The sequence below is a fragment of the Ailuropoda melanoleuca genome, chromosome 12 (assembly GCF_002007445.2).
Source record: "Ailuropoda melanoleuca isolate Jingjing chromosome 12, ASM200744v2, whole genome shotgun sequence".
Classification (NCBI taxonomy): domain Eukaryota; kingdom Metazoa; phylum Chordata; class Mammalia; order Carnivora; family Ursidae; genus Ailuropoda; species Ailuropoda melanoleuca.
Window position 1 is genome coordinate 67,683,953 of NC_048229.1, and position 16,687 is coordinate 67,700,639.

Genomic DNA, 16,687 nt, shown 5'->3' on the forward strand with positions numbered 1-16,687 from the left:
GCGTTAATCCTTGGAAGGATTAAAAACCAAATGGTGACAAATGGTGACTTTCTTTTGACAGCAACCTTTGGTACAAGTGGCTGCATGGTGTATAGGTGAATATGGAGATCTTCTTGTATCAGGCCAGTGTGAAGAGGAAGAACCTATTCAGGTAGCCTTTGTTACTCTTTCAGGAGGGGAGAAAATAGTGGTTTTGGTTATAGGAGGATAGTGTTTAATGAGGAATTGAGTTTGATTCCTTGAAAACCTGTTAAAGAAGTTAGTGCCAGAATTATATTGGGAAACTTAACAGTTTTTGAGATGGAACTTACTAGCCCTATGTGAGATTTTAAAACCACCTGCAGACCTACTCCTTACCCCATCAGACTGAAATTTTATTGTTTCTCCTACCCTGTGGCTTGATAAGAAGAAATCGGACATATCCATGTCTGCATTTGCTTATTAAAAGACTGGCTTTAGGAGAAGTTGTGGCAACAATACTTGAACTCTATTTATCCCCCTTTTATTTTCTTCCTTACTTCTGCCTCTTGAAACTAATATGATGTGTCTCTCAGCCCCCCCTGGGTATTTTCCACTCTTTTTTTTTTTAAACCTCCCTCCCACCTGCTTCTGATTGATGGATCAGCTTGGACAGTTACCATGGCAAAGCACAGATTGTGTTAGAAGTTTTGGTAATGATGGTAGAGTTGTCTTTCTGGGGGCATCCTGTGGCTTGATATCAGATTTAGATATTTACTGTTAGAATTCACCCTACATTTTTTTTTTCTCCCCAGGTAACAGAAGATGAAGTGTTGGATATTTTAGAAAGTGTCTTAATCTCTAATATGTCCACCTCTGTGACCCGAGGTTATGCCCTCACTGCCATTATGAAGCTTTCTACTCGATTCACCTGTACTGTAAAGTGAGTATGGAGAAAAAGTAGGATGGACGTGTTATTTGTAATTTTTAAAAACTCTTCGTTACGAAAATTTCAAGCAAAGGCAAAAATAGGATAGTTAAATTAATTGTACATTCCTATTATTCCACAATAATAATCATTAATTTGTGGTTCATCCTTATTTTATCTATACTTTGCTCCCTCTTATCCTCACACCCCAACATTTATTATGTTGAAGGTAAAAAGTTATGTTTTTAAAATCTGATTTCTAATGCCTTTTCTCTTTTGTAAAGTAGAGAAGTTACTTCCCTGTATAAAGGTTCTGGTTTATTATAGTATTTTGAGATGTCTGAAGAGGAAGAAAATCATGAAGGTTTTGGTGGTTGAATGTTTAAATTTTGCTCTTCACTATTTTGAATAAAAGTTGATTGGATTAGTTTCCCAGCCAGGCATATTTAAGGCAGACTTATTTCTTTTAGACTTTCTGTAAGGCCCTGTGAAAAATGGTAGTTTTTACTAACTCTTTAAATTGTGAACTAGAAGAATTTGTTGTCAGGTAATAACCCTTTGTTGATAAAAGCTTATTTTAAAGTTGTTAACGAAGAGAATGAACATTATACACTTCTTTTGTAACAAATTAATAATTGGTACTTTTTTCTAGCAAACTTTAGGTTATGGGACATTTAACAGACAAAATCTAGCAATACAGTTAGAACAAGTATAGTGGTAAATGATGGTGTTGAGGTAGATGTTGGATGAAAGAAGACAAAGGAAAGGTGTTTTGTTTTTGAAAAGATATGGAAAGAGGAGTATTTCAGATTTTTAACCAGAAAACTGGTTTGTTTATTCTCTCTGCTTGTTTGTGATCTTTCTTTTGGGTATTTGAATTTGTTTGTCATTTTATCCCAAAGCCGAATTAAGAAAGTGGTTTCAATCTATGGAAGCAGCATTGATGTGGAACTCCAGCAGAGGGCAGTAGAATATAATGCACTTTTTAAGAAATATGACCATATGAGGTAAGTGAAAGAAGCTAAGCAATGCATGTACTGTTAGCATCCTGAGCAGATTATCTTGATAATCCGCAAAGGAGACTTATTCCTCGTGCTTTATTAACTGGACACCACAACTCTATTTAGTCCTAATTGCTGACTGCTTTTATTTATCCATCTTCTATTCTGTCTACCCTCTAAAGACATAAGTTAGCTGTGTCCTCTCATTCACCTTCTCCCCTTTCTTTTGGTATGAAATGTTTGCTTCATTTTCCATTTTATTTGGTTAAGAAGTGGGAGTTGTTTTTTTTCAAGAGAATCTCATTCCAATATTTAACTTTGTGAGGCATGATCTTTTTCCCCACTTCTGTTATGCAGTATCATCTTGATTGGAAATTGTTAATACCTACTTATTTGCCTTTCTTTCATACCAATTTCTCTACCACTGAGAAATCCCAGTCTCTCCGGATTTAGGTGGACAGTTTGTCTATTCAAGGTTTCTTGCCTGCCCTTAATCCAGCCAGGAATTTAGGTCATGTATTCTTGTAATCCATCTTCTATTTTAGTGTGTGTGTTACAGGGTGGGGAGGGGAGATGGCTGTCCATGTTTGACTCCAATATAGTAACAGTGATTGTCTTGGGTAGGGAATCTAGGTTAACTGCCTAGAATTTAACCACTTCAGATTCTTCCAGGTCTGCCCTGCTTGAGAGAATGCCTGTCATGGAAAAAGTGACCACAAATGGGCCTACTGAGATTGTGCAGACAAATGGAGAGACAGAGCCAGCTCCACTAGAGACCAAACCACCACCCTCTGGGCCACAGCCCACCAGCCAGGTAGCTTTTCACTCGCTTATCTGGGAATCTTCGTCATCTTATAGTTCCTTATAACCTGTCTCTCAGCTGATTCCCTTCAGTGTTCCTGGATTGATTGATGGCTCTCTTCCTTATTTTTAAGTGTTGAAAGAGCTTTGCTTTAGCTGCAGATTAGACAAATGACTAATGAATTGAGATATTATTTCTTTGTATAGGCCAATGATTTATTGGATTTGTTGGGAGGAAATGACATAACACCTGTTATTCCAACTGTACCTACAAGCAAACCAGCTTCTGCTGGTGGAGAACTTCTTGATTTGCTGGGAGACATCAACCTTACAGGTGAGACCAGACTGGAGTTATTTAATGCCTTGGCTGAGGTTATAAAGGCCTTGGGGAAAAAAATACACTGAACATAGTCTTTCTGGCATGTGAATCAGTTAAAGAGGGGAGAGGCTAAGTGAGAAGTAGGAATGGAATCTTCACAAGCCTCTGGGATATAAACTGCCATGATAGTATTCTAGAGCTAATTCACAGGGAATACTTAAAGTCCAATTTTTAATATTAGGAGGATAAGTTGCTCTCATAGTATTTAAGATAGAAAGGACTTTCTCTTTCAGGCTACAAAAGAAATATATCTCAAGTCACTTCTGCTTTTAGTTAGTGTCCTAAGACATCACTTTTGTATGTTTCTTTCTACTCATGATTAGCTTTCAGGAGCCAAGGCCACTCGTGGAGGGTGGACAGATGTTAACCTGTTTTCCTCTCGCCCTCTTAATAAAGCAATGGAGGGAGAAAATCATCCATGATGATAATATTCAAACATAACTTTTCATTTGGGAACATTTTTTTCTTATGTTTGTTTATATGTAGTAGACATTAGTAATTGTTGATGTATTATTCAATGACATTATGAACCCCCGAGTCCAAGCCTATCACCATAGCATATAATTTCTATCTTAAGTGATTTCTTTAAAACTATAATGGTGAGATATACTACATGTGTGACCTCAAATAGAAAATAGCCATAGGATAAGGATTTTGAATGGTCATCTAGACAAGCTATCAGAGGCTAAATGGTTTTTCCTAACACAGCTTCTTCCCAGAGCTTATGGTTTATATTCATGTCCTAACAAAATTTCAAAAGTTACTGAGGTGTATATACTTTTGAGTCATTCCCAAATAGTTTCAGATCCTCAGATGGCATAGCTCTACTGGATCTATCGAAAAGCAAAAATAACCCCTTAGTTAAAACATAGTGTATAGATGATTCACTTATTAACATATTAGCATTTCCATGTTAGTCCATAATCTTCACAATTATAATTTAAATCGTTGTCTAACATTGTGTTAAAAAGTTTGCATCGTTATTTACTCAATTACTTACTATTGGACATCATGTTTCAGATTTTTCTTGTAACTAATGCCTCAACAAATATCATCATTACATCTATTTCCTCTTATTTTGGATTACATTCTTAGGTCAAGTTACTCAGTCTTTCTGGTTCTGTTTAAAGTAAGAATGAGAGGTGCCTGGCCGGCTCAGTCAGTAGAGTGTGCAACTCTTCCTCTCGGGGTTGTGGGTTTGAGACCACCTTGGATGTATATCACCTAAAAATAAAATGTTTTAGAGTAAAAAAAGGATGTGGGTGCCTGGGTGGCTCAGACGGGTAAGCATTAGCCTTCGGCTCGGGTTATGATCCCAGGTTCCTGAGATCGAGTCCTGCATCCGGCTCCTTGCTCAGTGGGGAGCCTGCTTCTCCTTCTCCCTCTGCCTGCCACTCCCCCTGTTTGTGCTGTCTCTCTCTCTCTTTCAAATAAATAAATAAAATCTTTAAAAAAATTTAAAAAAGATGATATACTTTACCTTATGACCTCTTTATGAGGAATGGTGACTTATTCAGTACGTGCAAGACATGTAGTATGCACTTAGTAAATGTTGTATTTTTTCCTCAGTGCATCTGGCTACCAGTTTCACTGTACAGTCGTAAGTATTGTGTATTATCATTTTTTAAAAACCCTAACAGGTGAAAGACTGGCCCTATTATTTTGTTAATTTTTGTTTTTTTCAATCACAGGGAGTGTTACATTTACCCATATTTTTGTATTACACATGAATTTCTTTTTTGCATATTCCTTTTGTATCTTGACTGATTTATCAGGGGGTCTTAATGTTTTATTTTGTTTCTCTTTTTACATTTTTACTTTCCTAGTGTTACATGAAAAAGCAAACTGATAAAATGTCAGAGAGCCTGGATTTTCCTTATTCATCATGTGTTTTAGACGCCATTTCCCCATTTTCTTTATTAGGTTAAACATTTTTGAGTTTTATATTCTTTAAGCCATCATTACAGTCATATATCCTAATGCACAGTCATTTAAGTAAGTGGAAATTAAGAAATAAATTTAGTGTGTGTTTTTAGGGGAACCAGAGCAGTGAGTTTCCATTGTTTCCGAAAACTACTTATTGTTCCTTTATAGGAGGAAAGAGCTAAAATCTGAGGGACTTAGGGACCCATAATGCTGGCTATATATTTTGAGTAGCCTCTGATTTTCCATGGGAATGCATTTCTTTTTTTTAAGATTTTATTTATTTATTTGACAGAGAGAGGCAGCGAGAGAGGGAACACAAGCAGGGGGAATGTGAGAGGGAGAAGCAGGCTTCCCGCCAAGCAGGGAGCCCGATGCGGGGCTCGATCCCAGGACCCTGGGATCATGACCTGAGCCAAAGGCAGACGCTTAACATCTGAGCCACCCAGGCACCCCATGGGAATGCATTTCTAAAATTGTTTTGAAAATGGAAATTGTAAGAAAATTACTAGATTAGAGTTCTAAGAGTTAGAACTATATGAATATCTTGTTATACTTGATTGGTAATGTGCGTGACTGCGCTTGCTGTGGTGTTCACATTTGTTCTAGCTTCTTGTGGTTTGCTTGGCCGTATATATTTTTACCTTCCTTGCTAACTTCTAGTATGTCATTTTTTTCTTGTGTACTTGGATATTTTTTTTTAAAAGATTTTGGCCTTCCTTCACTTTGTTAATCCTTTTCAAAATGGTATATTTTCAGATAATTTCATAAGTTGTTTGAAATCTGTTTAAACCTAAAATGCACTATTTTGCTGTGTTTTCTTATGCCTTTTCTTGGAATCCCGAGTTGTCTCAGTTCATGGCCATTTTCTATCACTTGCATGATCTTCAGCTTGTTCTTATTTGCAAGTATCAAATAAAAGTGGTCATTTGGTGACTTCTTTCCTCCGCTTCATACCACTTCTCCCAGGGTGTGTGTGCATGTGTGTTAAAATTTTATTATGCAGTATTTAACATCTATAAAGTTTAGTAAATGCCTTGATCTACTTAGCTTACAAAATAAAATCTTATTAAATTATTATTATTATTAAAATACTATTTTACCTGCCAGGTGTTGGCAGTGTTTGGAGATATTTTTGATTATCACAGCTGGGAGGATGCTACTATCATTTAATGGGTAGAAGCCAGGGGCGCTGGTAAATACCCTACAGTGCACAAGATAGCCCCCTACAGCATATAATTAGCCTAAAATTTCATTCGTTTTGAGGTTGAGGAACTTTAGTTTAGAGGTATAATCATGTTCAGCTCTGCACTTGCCAAATTGTTCTCCAGGTTGTTTGTACTAGTTTACATTCCTACAGTAGAGAAGTCTGTATTGCTCCATATTCTTATCAGTATCTAGTATTATCAGACATTGAAATTTTCACCGTTCTGTTGGATGTGAAGTAGGATCTCATTGTGGTTTTAAACTTTATATTCCTTATTACTGGTAATGTTCAGTATCTCTTTACATATGATTCTCTTTTCATTCAGATTCCCTCTTCTGTTAATTGCTTGTTTATATCTCTTACCATTTTAAGTTTGATTATCTTTTTTTCTTACTGATTTGTAGAAAATATTTATATTCTGGATACTTATCCATTTGCTGTTTTGTAGCAGACATTTTCTGCTGCCTGTAGTCTCTCTTTCATTTTTATTATAGTATTTTATAATGAATAAAAGTTACTGATTTTAAAGTATTTGAATGTTTAGTTCTTTTCCCTTTATGGTTTCTTCTTTTTTTTTATGAAATATATTATCTATCTTTATTTATTTAGAGAGTATGATGAGGGGGAGGGGCAGAGGGAGAGGGGAATCTTAAGCAGGCTCTGCATTCAGCATGGACCCCGATGTGGGGCTTGATCTCATAGCCCTGACCCAAGCTGAAACCAAGAGTGGGACGTTTAACTGACTGAGCCACCCAGGCTCCCCTGGTTTATGCTTTTCGCATCTTATTTAAGGAATCCTTCTTTTAACCTGAGTTATAACAATTTTCTCCTGTATTTTGTTTTTTTTTTTGTTATTTTTGGTGAGCTTTGTCATGCTGACTTACCATTGGAATGTTTCATTTAGGTGCTCCAGCTGCTGCTCCTGCCCCTGCCTCAGTCCCACAGATTTCCCAGCCCCCCTTCTTGTTGGATGGGCTTTCATCACAGCCTCTCTTCAATGACATCACTACAGGTACGATTACTGGTGTCTTCACCCTCAGTGAGAGGTTGTTACTGAAGCAAAGAATAATTGTGTAAGCATTAAGCTGACTGCAGTTAGACTGATCTTCCTGTGCTTTCCAGGCATCCCCTCCATCACAGCATACAGTAAGAATGGCTTGAAGATAGAGTTCACCTTTGAACGGTCAAATACCAACCCTAGCGTCACAGTGATAACGATACAGGCCTCCAACAGCACAGAGCTGGACATGACAGACTTTGTTTTCCAGGCTGCGGTACCAAAGGTACTACAGTGTTGTCTTTGCTTTTGCCTTTGATTAAAGATGGATTGATTTTTTTTTTCCCATGCATTTGATAAGGGATATATTTTAATGTTTAGAAGTTAAACTAAATTTGCAGATTTAACCCCAATTAACAATAATATATTATGGTTCGTTGAAGCATGTCATTTTGAAAGCATTTTACTTGGTCAGAAATATTCTTACAATATAAAGAAAGGACATTCTGGTAATAACTAGTGAGACTCATAGCAGAATTCTGCAAGGTGGTCTGGTAATGCTCAGGCCATTGAGGATGGGCGGGGTTCAGTAATACAGTGGTAAAAACCTGAAAAACACAAATACTAACATAGGATTAAAATTCATTAAGATGAATGACTTTATCTATTTCATACTCTCCTTTAGTTTTACTGGATCAGAATTAAAAGTTTGCATCTCTTGATATTTATTTAAGTGAAAGAAACATTCCTTCTTCATTAATATCTAGTTTAGTATTGATCCAATCACTGCTTCTTTTTGTAAATTGAAGCTTTGTTTATACCAAATCTTAGTTTGAGGAGTATTTATGTCTGTCCTTGAATAATGAAAAGTTTTGTATAAAGAAATACCGAGAATGAAGAGTGGGCAAAACTTTTCTGTCAAAGACAAGATAGTAAGTATTATTTATTTATTTATTTATTTATTTATTACAATAATATTTTTTATTATATTATGTTAGTCACCATACAGTACATCCCTGGTTTCTGATATAAAGTTCGATGATTCATTAGTTGTGTATAACACCCAGTGCACCATGCAATACATGCCCTCTCCACCACCCATCACCAGCCTATCCCATTCCCCCACCCCCCTCCCGTTTGAAACCCTCAGTTTGTTTCTCAGAGTCCATAAGATAGTAAGTATTTTAGGCTATATGATGTCTGTTGTATCTACTTGTTTCTGTTGTTACAGTCGGGGGAAAAAGCCGTAGTTAATATCTAAATGAAAAAACATGGTTGTGTTCCAATAAAACATTTACAAAAACATGTCCGGTCATTCTTGGCCGATGGGCCATAGTTTGCCAGCCGTTGTTTTAGGCTAAGCTAAGCTAATCTCAGTGACATTCAAACAACACATTTTTGGAAATTGAAGACCTTTTCTTTTATTTGTGGTTACTGCTGACTTTGCAGCCTCCTTTACTTGCATTTTTTAGGAGCCAGAGTAACGTAGATGTTTTTAGAAGCACTAGAGTAGGGTGGTTTCAATAGTAGTTGTATGATGTTAAGCAAGCTTAACCTTTATGCCTCAGTTTCTTCATTTACAAAGGGAGGATGGTGGCAGTGATGCCTACTTCCTAGGGTTCATTTGAGGGATAGATGAGTTTTATGTGCCGTGTACTGTTTTAAGTACTTCTCTTTTGTTTCTTGCTCAGTAAATGTTAACTGCTGCAACTTTGGGTTTTACACTTGTTACTGTAGGCTGTGCTCTAGCAACATAGCATCTCTGCCATTAAAGCATGGCCTTAGTTTTGGTGCTGTACTGTATAATACCTGTTTGCATGTCGTGATGTATCCTGAACTTCAAAATAATCATATTTCGTAGATTCTGTTATTACTTTTTATTATCTCTGAAATTGAGATGCATTTTAAAATTGATACTTTATCATAGTTTAGTTGGCAGCCTGTTTTCTTTGTCAGTGGTATATAAAATAATGGCGTGAAAAACAATGGCATCCTACATTTGATGAAATAAATGTAAATAATAATATTTCAGCTTACATAATCTCTCTTGACAATAGAATTATAATAAGACCAAACATAATAAGTCTGTGAGTTGATATAAAATCTCTTTATTCTTACAATTTTGGTCCTAAGAGAAGGCTGGATAGACTTTACTCCTCTTGTCCCCCACCAGCCCTGCTCCCCCACCTGTCTCTTTCTGTCTCTCTCCCCCTATCCCTTCTCTTTCTCTCTCTCTCTCTCCCCCTCTTCTCTCCTTTGCTCTTCTCTCTGCCTCTCTTTCCCTCTCTTTTTTCTCTCCTCACTCTCTATTATTTTATAAGACTGTACTTTCAGGAAAGATTTTTTAAACCCTAGTATGGGGGTGCCTGGGTGGCTCAGTCAGTTAAGCGTCCAATTCTTTTTTTTTTTTTTTTTAAAGATTTTATTTATTTATTTGACAGAGATAGAGAACAGCCAGCGAGAGAGGGAACACAAGCAGGGGGAGTGGGAGAGGAAGAAGCAGGCTCCTAGTGGAGGAGCCTGATGTGGGGCTCGATCCCACAACGCCGGTTTCACGCCCTGAGCCGAAGGCAGACGCTTAACTGCTGTGCCACCCAGGCGCCCCAGCGTCCAACTCTTGATCTCAGCTCAGGTCCTGATCTCAGGGTCATGAGTTCAAGCCCCGCGCTTGGCTCCATGCTGGGCATGGAGCCTACTTAAAAAAATAAAAAATAAAGTAAAATCCTAGTATGTAGAATAGCTACATACATACTATATTGTGCTAACAATTACAGTTTACCTGTCTTGCCGATAGCACTTTTATCTCTCTTCTCTGTAAACAAACAAGTAAAACCCACCAACGCTACAAATCATGGCAGTTGGCTTTTCCAGGTTTTTTGCTGTATAGGCTAGCTCTGCACGAAATTGTTCTCTTAAGACCTGTGACCCAGTTGGGGGAGATCCTGATGTATTCCACATACATATTAACAGCTTGGCTCTTTCCAGCCTTTCTTTACCTCTGTCATGTAACCCTTGACACATTCCAGATTATGTAGACTTGAGAAAACAAAAGTTAAAGTCTCCTTATCCCAACCATCCAAATATACAAAAGCATAAGGCCTGTAGTTGGTGATTGGTATGCTGTTTTGTTATTTCTAGAAAGCGTTTTTTGTTTTTCTTTTTCATTTCTAGCTTTTCTCTCTTTTTTCTTTTTTTTTTTTTTTTTTGCCTCAGGCACCCATTTTTTACCTGCATAGTTGATCAGTTACTATTAAGTGAGGTTGCCAAAACACGAATTGGTCACCTTTTGAAAAGTGGTAGGCTAAAGTTCCTTCTGCCTGAAAGAGGAGAGTGGCTTATTGCTAGTTTTCATGATCAAAGACCTAACAGTGGGGTTTTTTAAATAATGTGAAGGTTATAGCCAGTCCACATACTATGAATTGCTGATATCTGGAAAACAAACATAACGTAGTAGTAGGTCAGTCTGTTACTTGAGTAATTATCCGGGTGTCTGATTTTTTTATTTGTTGACATCTCTGACATAGTATTGAGTGTATTATTTTTTCTGAAGAGTGCCCTTTGTTCCCCACAGACATTCCAGCTGCAGCTCCTGTCTCCTAGCAGCAGCATTGTCCCAGCGTTTAATACGGGGACCATCACACAAGTCATTAAAGTTCTGAACCCACAGAAGGTGAGTAGCACGTTTGAAGAGAGTATCTGAGTGAGGTGTAAGCATATTTCCTGAAATAAAATTCTGCTTTGTTTCTCTTGGTTTTTTCTGACTCATAATTATAGAAGAAATCTGTGAAAATGTCTAGTCTAAACCTCTTTATTCTTTTGTAGATTAGATAATAAACACAGCCTAGACACTTGAAATCGTTTAGTGGCAGCATTAAAATGCAGCTTTTTTTTTTTTTTTTTTTGAGAGGGAGAGGATGCGTGAGGGGCAGAGAATCTTAGGGAAGCTTCACACCCAGCAGAGAGCTTGATGTGGGGCTTGATCTCATGACCCTGAGATCATGACCTGAGCTGAAGTCAAGAGTCAGACACTTAACCTGAGCCACTCAGGCATACCTAAAATGCAGCTTTAAGGAATTATCTGTTTAGAGGCTTAAAGGTCTAGTTTTTTGCAAGAATAGGAGGAAAGCTTAGACATTTTAATCTTTTTTTTTAAAGATTTATTTATTTTAGAGAGAGGGAGAGAGAGAGAGAGAGCATGTGGGGGAGGAGGGGAGAGAGCGAATTTCAAGCAGACTCGTGCTGAGCACAGAGCCTGACACAGGGCTCAATATCAGAACCTGAGTAGAAACCAGGAGTCAGATACCCAACTGACTGCGTCACCAACGTGCCCCTTAGAAATTTTAATTTTTATACAAGTTACAGTCTAGAGTAAAAGTATCTGTAGAACCCCATATATCCATATTTACTACTGTGATTATTAAGTGCGCACAGTACAAGTGGAGGCATTTTTAATGAAACAGCCAAATGAAAAGTAGCTTTAGAAACTGAAATTAAGCAATGTTTTCATTATATCTTCTCAAAGAAGTAAATTGACTCCACTTTTAATAGTCATCAGTTAACTGGTTTTCAAACAGTTTTTGAAAACGGCTCAGAGAATTTCTTCACCTTGAAAGATTTCTAGTGGTATCTCATAACCCCAGTATGACGATTTCTTCCTCTTACAACGTTTTGCCTTTCCTCTGCTGCTTACTGGATTCTGAGTATCTGCCTATAGCACCAGCGCAGATTCCTTTGATGATCTGATACATAGAGTAAAAATTTTCTTAGTGCATTAATATTTGAAATCTGCCGCGTAAAGTAAAAGGGGTTTATAACTGAGTTATCTTAAAACGACTTCTGTTACCATAAGTTAACTTTTTTCTTTTATGTTTTGGGAACAAAACAAGTTTATGTTCACATTTACTCTTGGTTTTACAGACAAAGCAACAGTATCTCTGAGTGTAGAGCATAAGATGAGTATGTTTACCTCATTTTTCTGGAAACTTGGAAACAAGGGTTGAATCTTTTTGAGAAGCACTCAGCCAGTGTTACTGTGAAAATGCTCCCGAGTGGTTCTGTCCTGTTAATGCCGTTCTAGGATTGAAGCTGATGGTGTGTTCTGGAGATACACTTCCTGTACTCGACTGCGTGATGTTGGCCAGAGTACTAGGCAGTAATGGTGGTGGTAGTGGTTATTTGCCTATATGTCATTTTTGAGAGACAGGTTTGCTCTAAAATAATTTGTTTTCTCTGATTAAAAGTCTACTTATGGACCTCACAGATTCTAGAACTTTCCTTTCAGTGTATAATTTGCGATTCTCTGTTCTTCTACAGCAACAGCTGCGAATGCGGATCAAGCTCACATATAACCACAAGGGCTCAGCAATGCAAGATCTAGCAGAGGTGAACAACTTTCCCCCTCAGTCCTGGCAATGAGGGCCTGGCACCATTCTCATTCTTGTCCCACTCAATCAAAGGAACTCTGGGAAGGAGGTTGTGATCGCTGGCAAGTCCCCCCCAACTGTACATGGGCATGAGGAGCTGAAGAGAACTGTTGAGGAGGATTTTCCTGAAGTTATTGCTGACCTCGAAGCATTATCAAAGATGAATCTCCTCTCCTCCACTGTTGAGGCCGGCTGCTTCTGGAGGCTACTTTGCACTCTTCCTCCTCTTCTCCTTTGTCCGCACTTCTTCACCCCTCCCACATTTACAGCCAGAATCAACATTCCCCGGGCCCCTGAGGAAATAAGCAGCTGGTCTGGAGGAGAGGACTGAAATCCATGGCAAGAAAACACTCACTCTGTCTCTGCAGCAAAGAATTGCCCCTTCTTTCTACTGTGTTTTTCTGTGGACTGGGCGAGGTGGGGGTATCCATTCCTCACTAGCTGGGTTACCATCTTCAGGCGCTTTTTACATCAGGCATTCAGAATGGAAATGTTAACGATGGACATTAGGGAGCCCTGCCTTTTTCTACTGGTTCCCCCAATGTTTGAAAGAGGCATTAGGCTCCTAGTAGCCTTTTCTGTGCATTGCTGTATACACACAGGCACACACATGTATGTATGTTTGTTACCAAGACCTGGGCAGACCTGGAGAGGTTATTTGTAAACACTGGACAGATGCAGTTAAAAAGAGCTTTTGTTGAGATTTGGCATGAAGGATATGGTGCTCTATTTGTAATAGAAACTCCCAAGGCTCTTCCAGCTCCCCTTTCTCTCCATTCTTTAGCTGTAGTCATGAATACTGTCCATGATTTTCAAAATTGATTCCCCTGAAAGTGCAAAGTGGACAACTTCTAAAAGGTATATTAATAGTTATTAATGCCCCGTCCCCACCACAAATTTTAAAGTTTCTCCTAAGCCCATAACTTGCCTGTTGAACTATGGTAAATGGGTGGAAAGAGGAGTTCGCTTTTTAAGATCAGACTCCTTAACAAAAGCACCTTTGCCCATAGGAAGAGTGAGTATCAGACTCATCCTAGAGCATATTGGAGTCATCTTCTCCATTACTCCAAACCTTCCTTTTTATTTCCTGAGCCTGGCTTGGACCTTGGCATTCCGTTTGAATTCCTTCTTCTAACTGGAACATTTGTGTTGTATCTGTAACACTGGCACTGAAATAAAGACCACGCGGTTAAAGAAATCTTTCCTATATTGTACTTTATGGTGTTGGAATGAAGCCTTGTAGCTTCCTTGCCCCCTGTGTGAGAGGAAGTCTTATGGACATAGGGTAGGCATATCCTTTCCTGAGTCTGAGAAGTTGGTCTCATGAGAGAGACCAGTCTCATGAATATCTGCATCAAAGACCTGAGGTGTCTGGAGCTTTTTAAACTAGGGAGAGTGCCGAGTGCTTTTTAGAAAGGAGCCTTGTATTCTCAAACCTTAACACTGAGTTGCTGGAATGAGGTAAGGTGACTCCTGTGGCACATGGTGAATGTACTATGTACGTTCGGCTGCATGGGTGCCATGTCTGATGTACTGCAGAAGAGAGGACAAGACAGGCCCGCCTTGCTCTTAGAATGTTTGCAATCATTACTGTATTGAGTACAGTATAAGGATGATTTTGGCTTTGGTCTTAAATCTGGATACAAATATCATTTCTCCCCCCTCATTTCACCAAGCCTTTACTAAAATCTTCAGTGTCTTGTCAAATCTCGCTCTGTATCAGATGCTGGATTATTCCTAACATTTGACAAACTGGGGTTGAACTAAAAGGCTCAAAAGGGGAAACTTTCTGGTCTTATTCGTAAACAAGAGCAAGATTTACTAAACTTACTCTACTGGGTAAATGGTCGCGTCAAGAACAGGATATTATCTTGTGCAGTGTTCAGTAAAGGCAAGTGTGGACTAGTGTATGTTTCAGACAACTTGCTTTGCCTCTGCAATGGAAGAATAGCCTTTCAAGGTTTCTTTGCCGACTGATTTCATTGGATGGATACTTAATGCTGTGAAACATGATAGGATTAACATAATGTTGGTAGATTTCTCGAGTAGAATTTAACATTCCTCTTTGGGTTAGAGGCTTTATTTTTCTCTTACGTTAATAGTTGATTAATAGTTGATCAGCTCAAGTTTCTTTAGTTGGACTGAACTGAATCTCAGAAATCTGCCGAAGACCATGCTCTAAGACAGGACTAGCCAGTGGAGCTGGAAAGGGTCTACTCTAGTAACAAAGCATCTCCGTGGGTGATTATAGTTCTGAGGTGGAGTTATGTGATTATCCATAGCTTTGTCTGGACAGGATAAAAATCATGGCCTTAACGCAAAGGGTGCTGCCTAGAATATTTGAAGTGATTTTGGAAAGTGAAGCTGAGCACCACACTGAAGAACTAGCGGCCAGAAAGCTGCCTAGGATCCTGATGGTTGTGACGACTGTTTCAAATGATGGGATCTTTGAAGGCTTCAGCGTGCCTTAGTTTCTAGGATCAGAATTAGTTCTCCTTGTACTTGGCCTTCCTGCTAAAAGGAGAAAACTCTTACTTTCCTTGAATATTTACACATTTCAGTAATTTCTTTCCCTGGTATGACCATGCAAGGGGGAGCGAATTTGGATGGATTTACGACGTCGGAGCCTTTGTGAGGAAAGAGTGATTTCCATGGCTGTCTTAATAACCCCAGGTGATGAGCAGTGAGCCTACACATACTCGGACAATTTCACATGCACTTTTACCTCATTTTTCCCTCTCTTTCAGAGTAATGTATCCTATCACTCCCACCCCCTCCGCCCCGCCCAAGTAATCCTAAGGGAGAATTCATCTAAGTAATCTGAAAAAAAAAAAAACATAGGAAGGGTGCTCTACCTGAGAAGCTTCTCCCACAATGCTCTGGTGCTCCTACCTTGAGGTGATTGGGACAGTCATGGAATGTTTTATGCTGTGTGTAGTGATCATCTGTTTATTTTAAGGTCTTTCTCATTTAAAGAAACATTCCTCAGTGTAACATTTGGGAGGGGATTCTTTCCTCTTAACTAGGTTAAAGATGTGGTTCATACCCTTTATTTGTCCCATTCATAGAAGAAGGTAGACATTTGAAACTGTTCAGCACTAACGGTTTGAGTATTTCCATCTACTGTATAACATGCTTTTCAGTTTTACGTTCTTCTAGAAGAGTTCGGAAGGTAGGCTATACGGTATTTTAGGTACAACTTCCTTATTTTACTTGGGCCGTGAGAACTAGGGGGAAGAAAGAGTTTGAATGTGTATTATTTTTTTCTGGTGAATGTATTTTATCTACATCATTTTAAACCAAGTGAGAACTAGAGACAAAAAGCGGATATTCACGAATTTGTGGTTGGTGGAGAGGTGGTACATGACTGTATACTCATGTGTTTGGGAGTGGGGAGGGTCTCTGAGGAGCGGAAAGCCCTGAAGTTTAAAACACGTTGACCAGCTTTGGCTCAGGAGGGTGGGGCTGCTTGTGGAAGTGGAATCGCTCTTTTTCAAGCAATAGTAGTGAGTGGGCTCCATCTGCAGGGTTCCAGGACCCAGGACACTTAAACAGAAGAACGTGCTGAAGCAGCTTGCTATGTTGCTTCGTGAACTTCCGTGAGGCTGATTCTGGCTTCAGGATGAAGCATCAGAGTTTTTTTGTTTTTGTTTTTGGAACCTGCCGTTGCGCTTTGTGTGTTTTGTTTTGTTTTCAATTTGGGGGGGCCTCATGGGAAAGAGCTTCTGGACTCTTTCCTTTGTGAACTCCCATTGTGTCCTTGTAAAGTCCCTTTTCTTTCATAATTGTTGTAAGTTACATTTTCATTAAGCCCCATCACATCTTCTTTACTGTAAAAATATTAAAAGGCTGTTTCTAAGTGGGACGGCTAATTCTAATTATTGCAGACATATTTTTGAGATGTAAAAAAAAATTTAAAATTAAATGATAAGTCTTAGAGGTGAGTGAGGAATAAAATGGATGTAAACATTTACATGGGATGCATTAGAATTCTGCTGTGTGTATTGTCTTTTGGTTGAAACAAATTATGAACAGTGACTAATAAAAAGTCAATACTCAATGATTTAAAA

At 38.5% G+C, this 16,687-nt stretch overlaps 1 protein-coding gene across 2 annotated transcripts in view; it reads left to right on the plus strand.

The window, feature by feature from the left end:
* AP1G1 (adaptor related protein complex 1 subunit gamma 1) overlaps positions 1 to 16,687 on the plus strand; it is a 73,794-nt gene extending 57,107 nt beyond the window's left edge. For both annotated transcript variants that reach the window (XM_019801516.2, XM_002920952.4), the window contains 9 exons: positions 62 to 151; positions 774 to 901; positions 1,789 to 1,893; positions 2,560 to 2,701; positions 2,896 to 3,022; positions 7,102 to 7,209; positions 7,320 to 7,480; positions 10,766 to 10,864; positions 12,508 to 16,687. In XM_019801516.2, the coding sequence (XP_019657075.2) occupies positions 62 to 151; positions 774 to 901; positions 1,789 to 1,893; positions 2,560 to 2,701; positions 2,896 to 3,022; positions 7,102 to 7,209; positions 7,320 to 7,480; positions 10,766 to 10,864; positions 12,508 to 12,609 (1,062 nt within the window). In that variant the 3' untranslated portion in view covers positions 12,610 to 16,687. The remainder of the gene's footprint in view (positions 1 to 61; positions 152 to 773; positions 902 to 1,788; positions 1,894 to 2,559; positions 2,702 to 2,895; positions 3,023 to 7,101; positions 7,210 to 7,319; positions 7,481 to 10,765; positions 10,865 to 12,507) is intronic.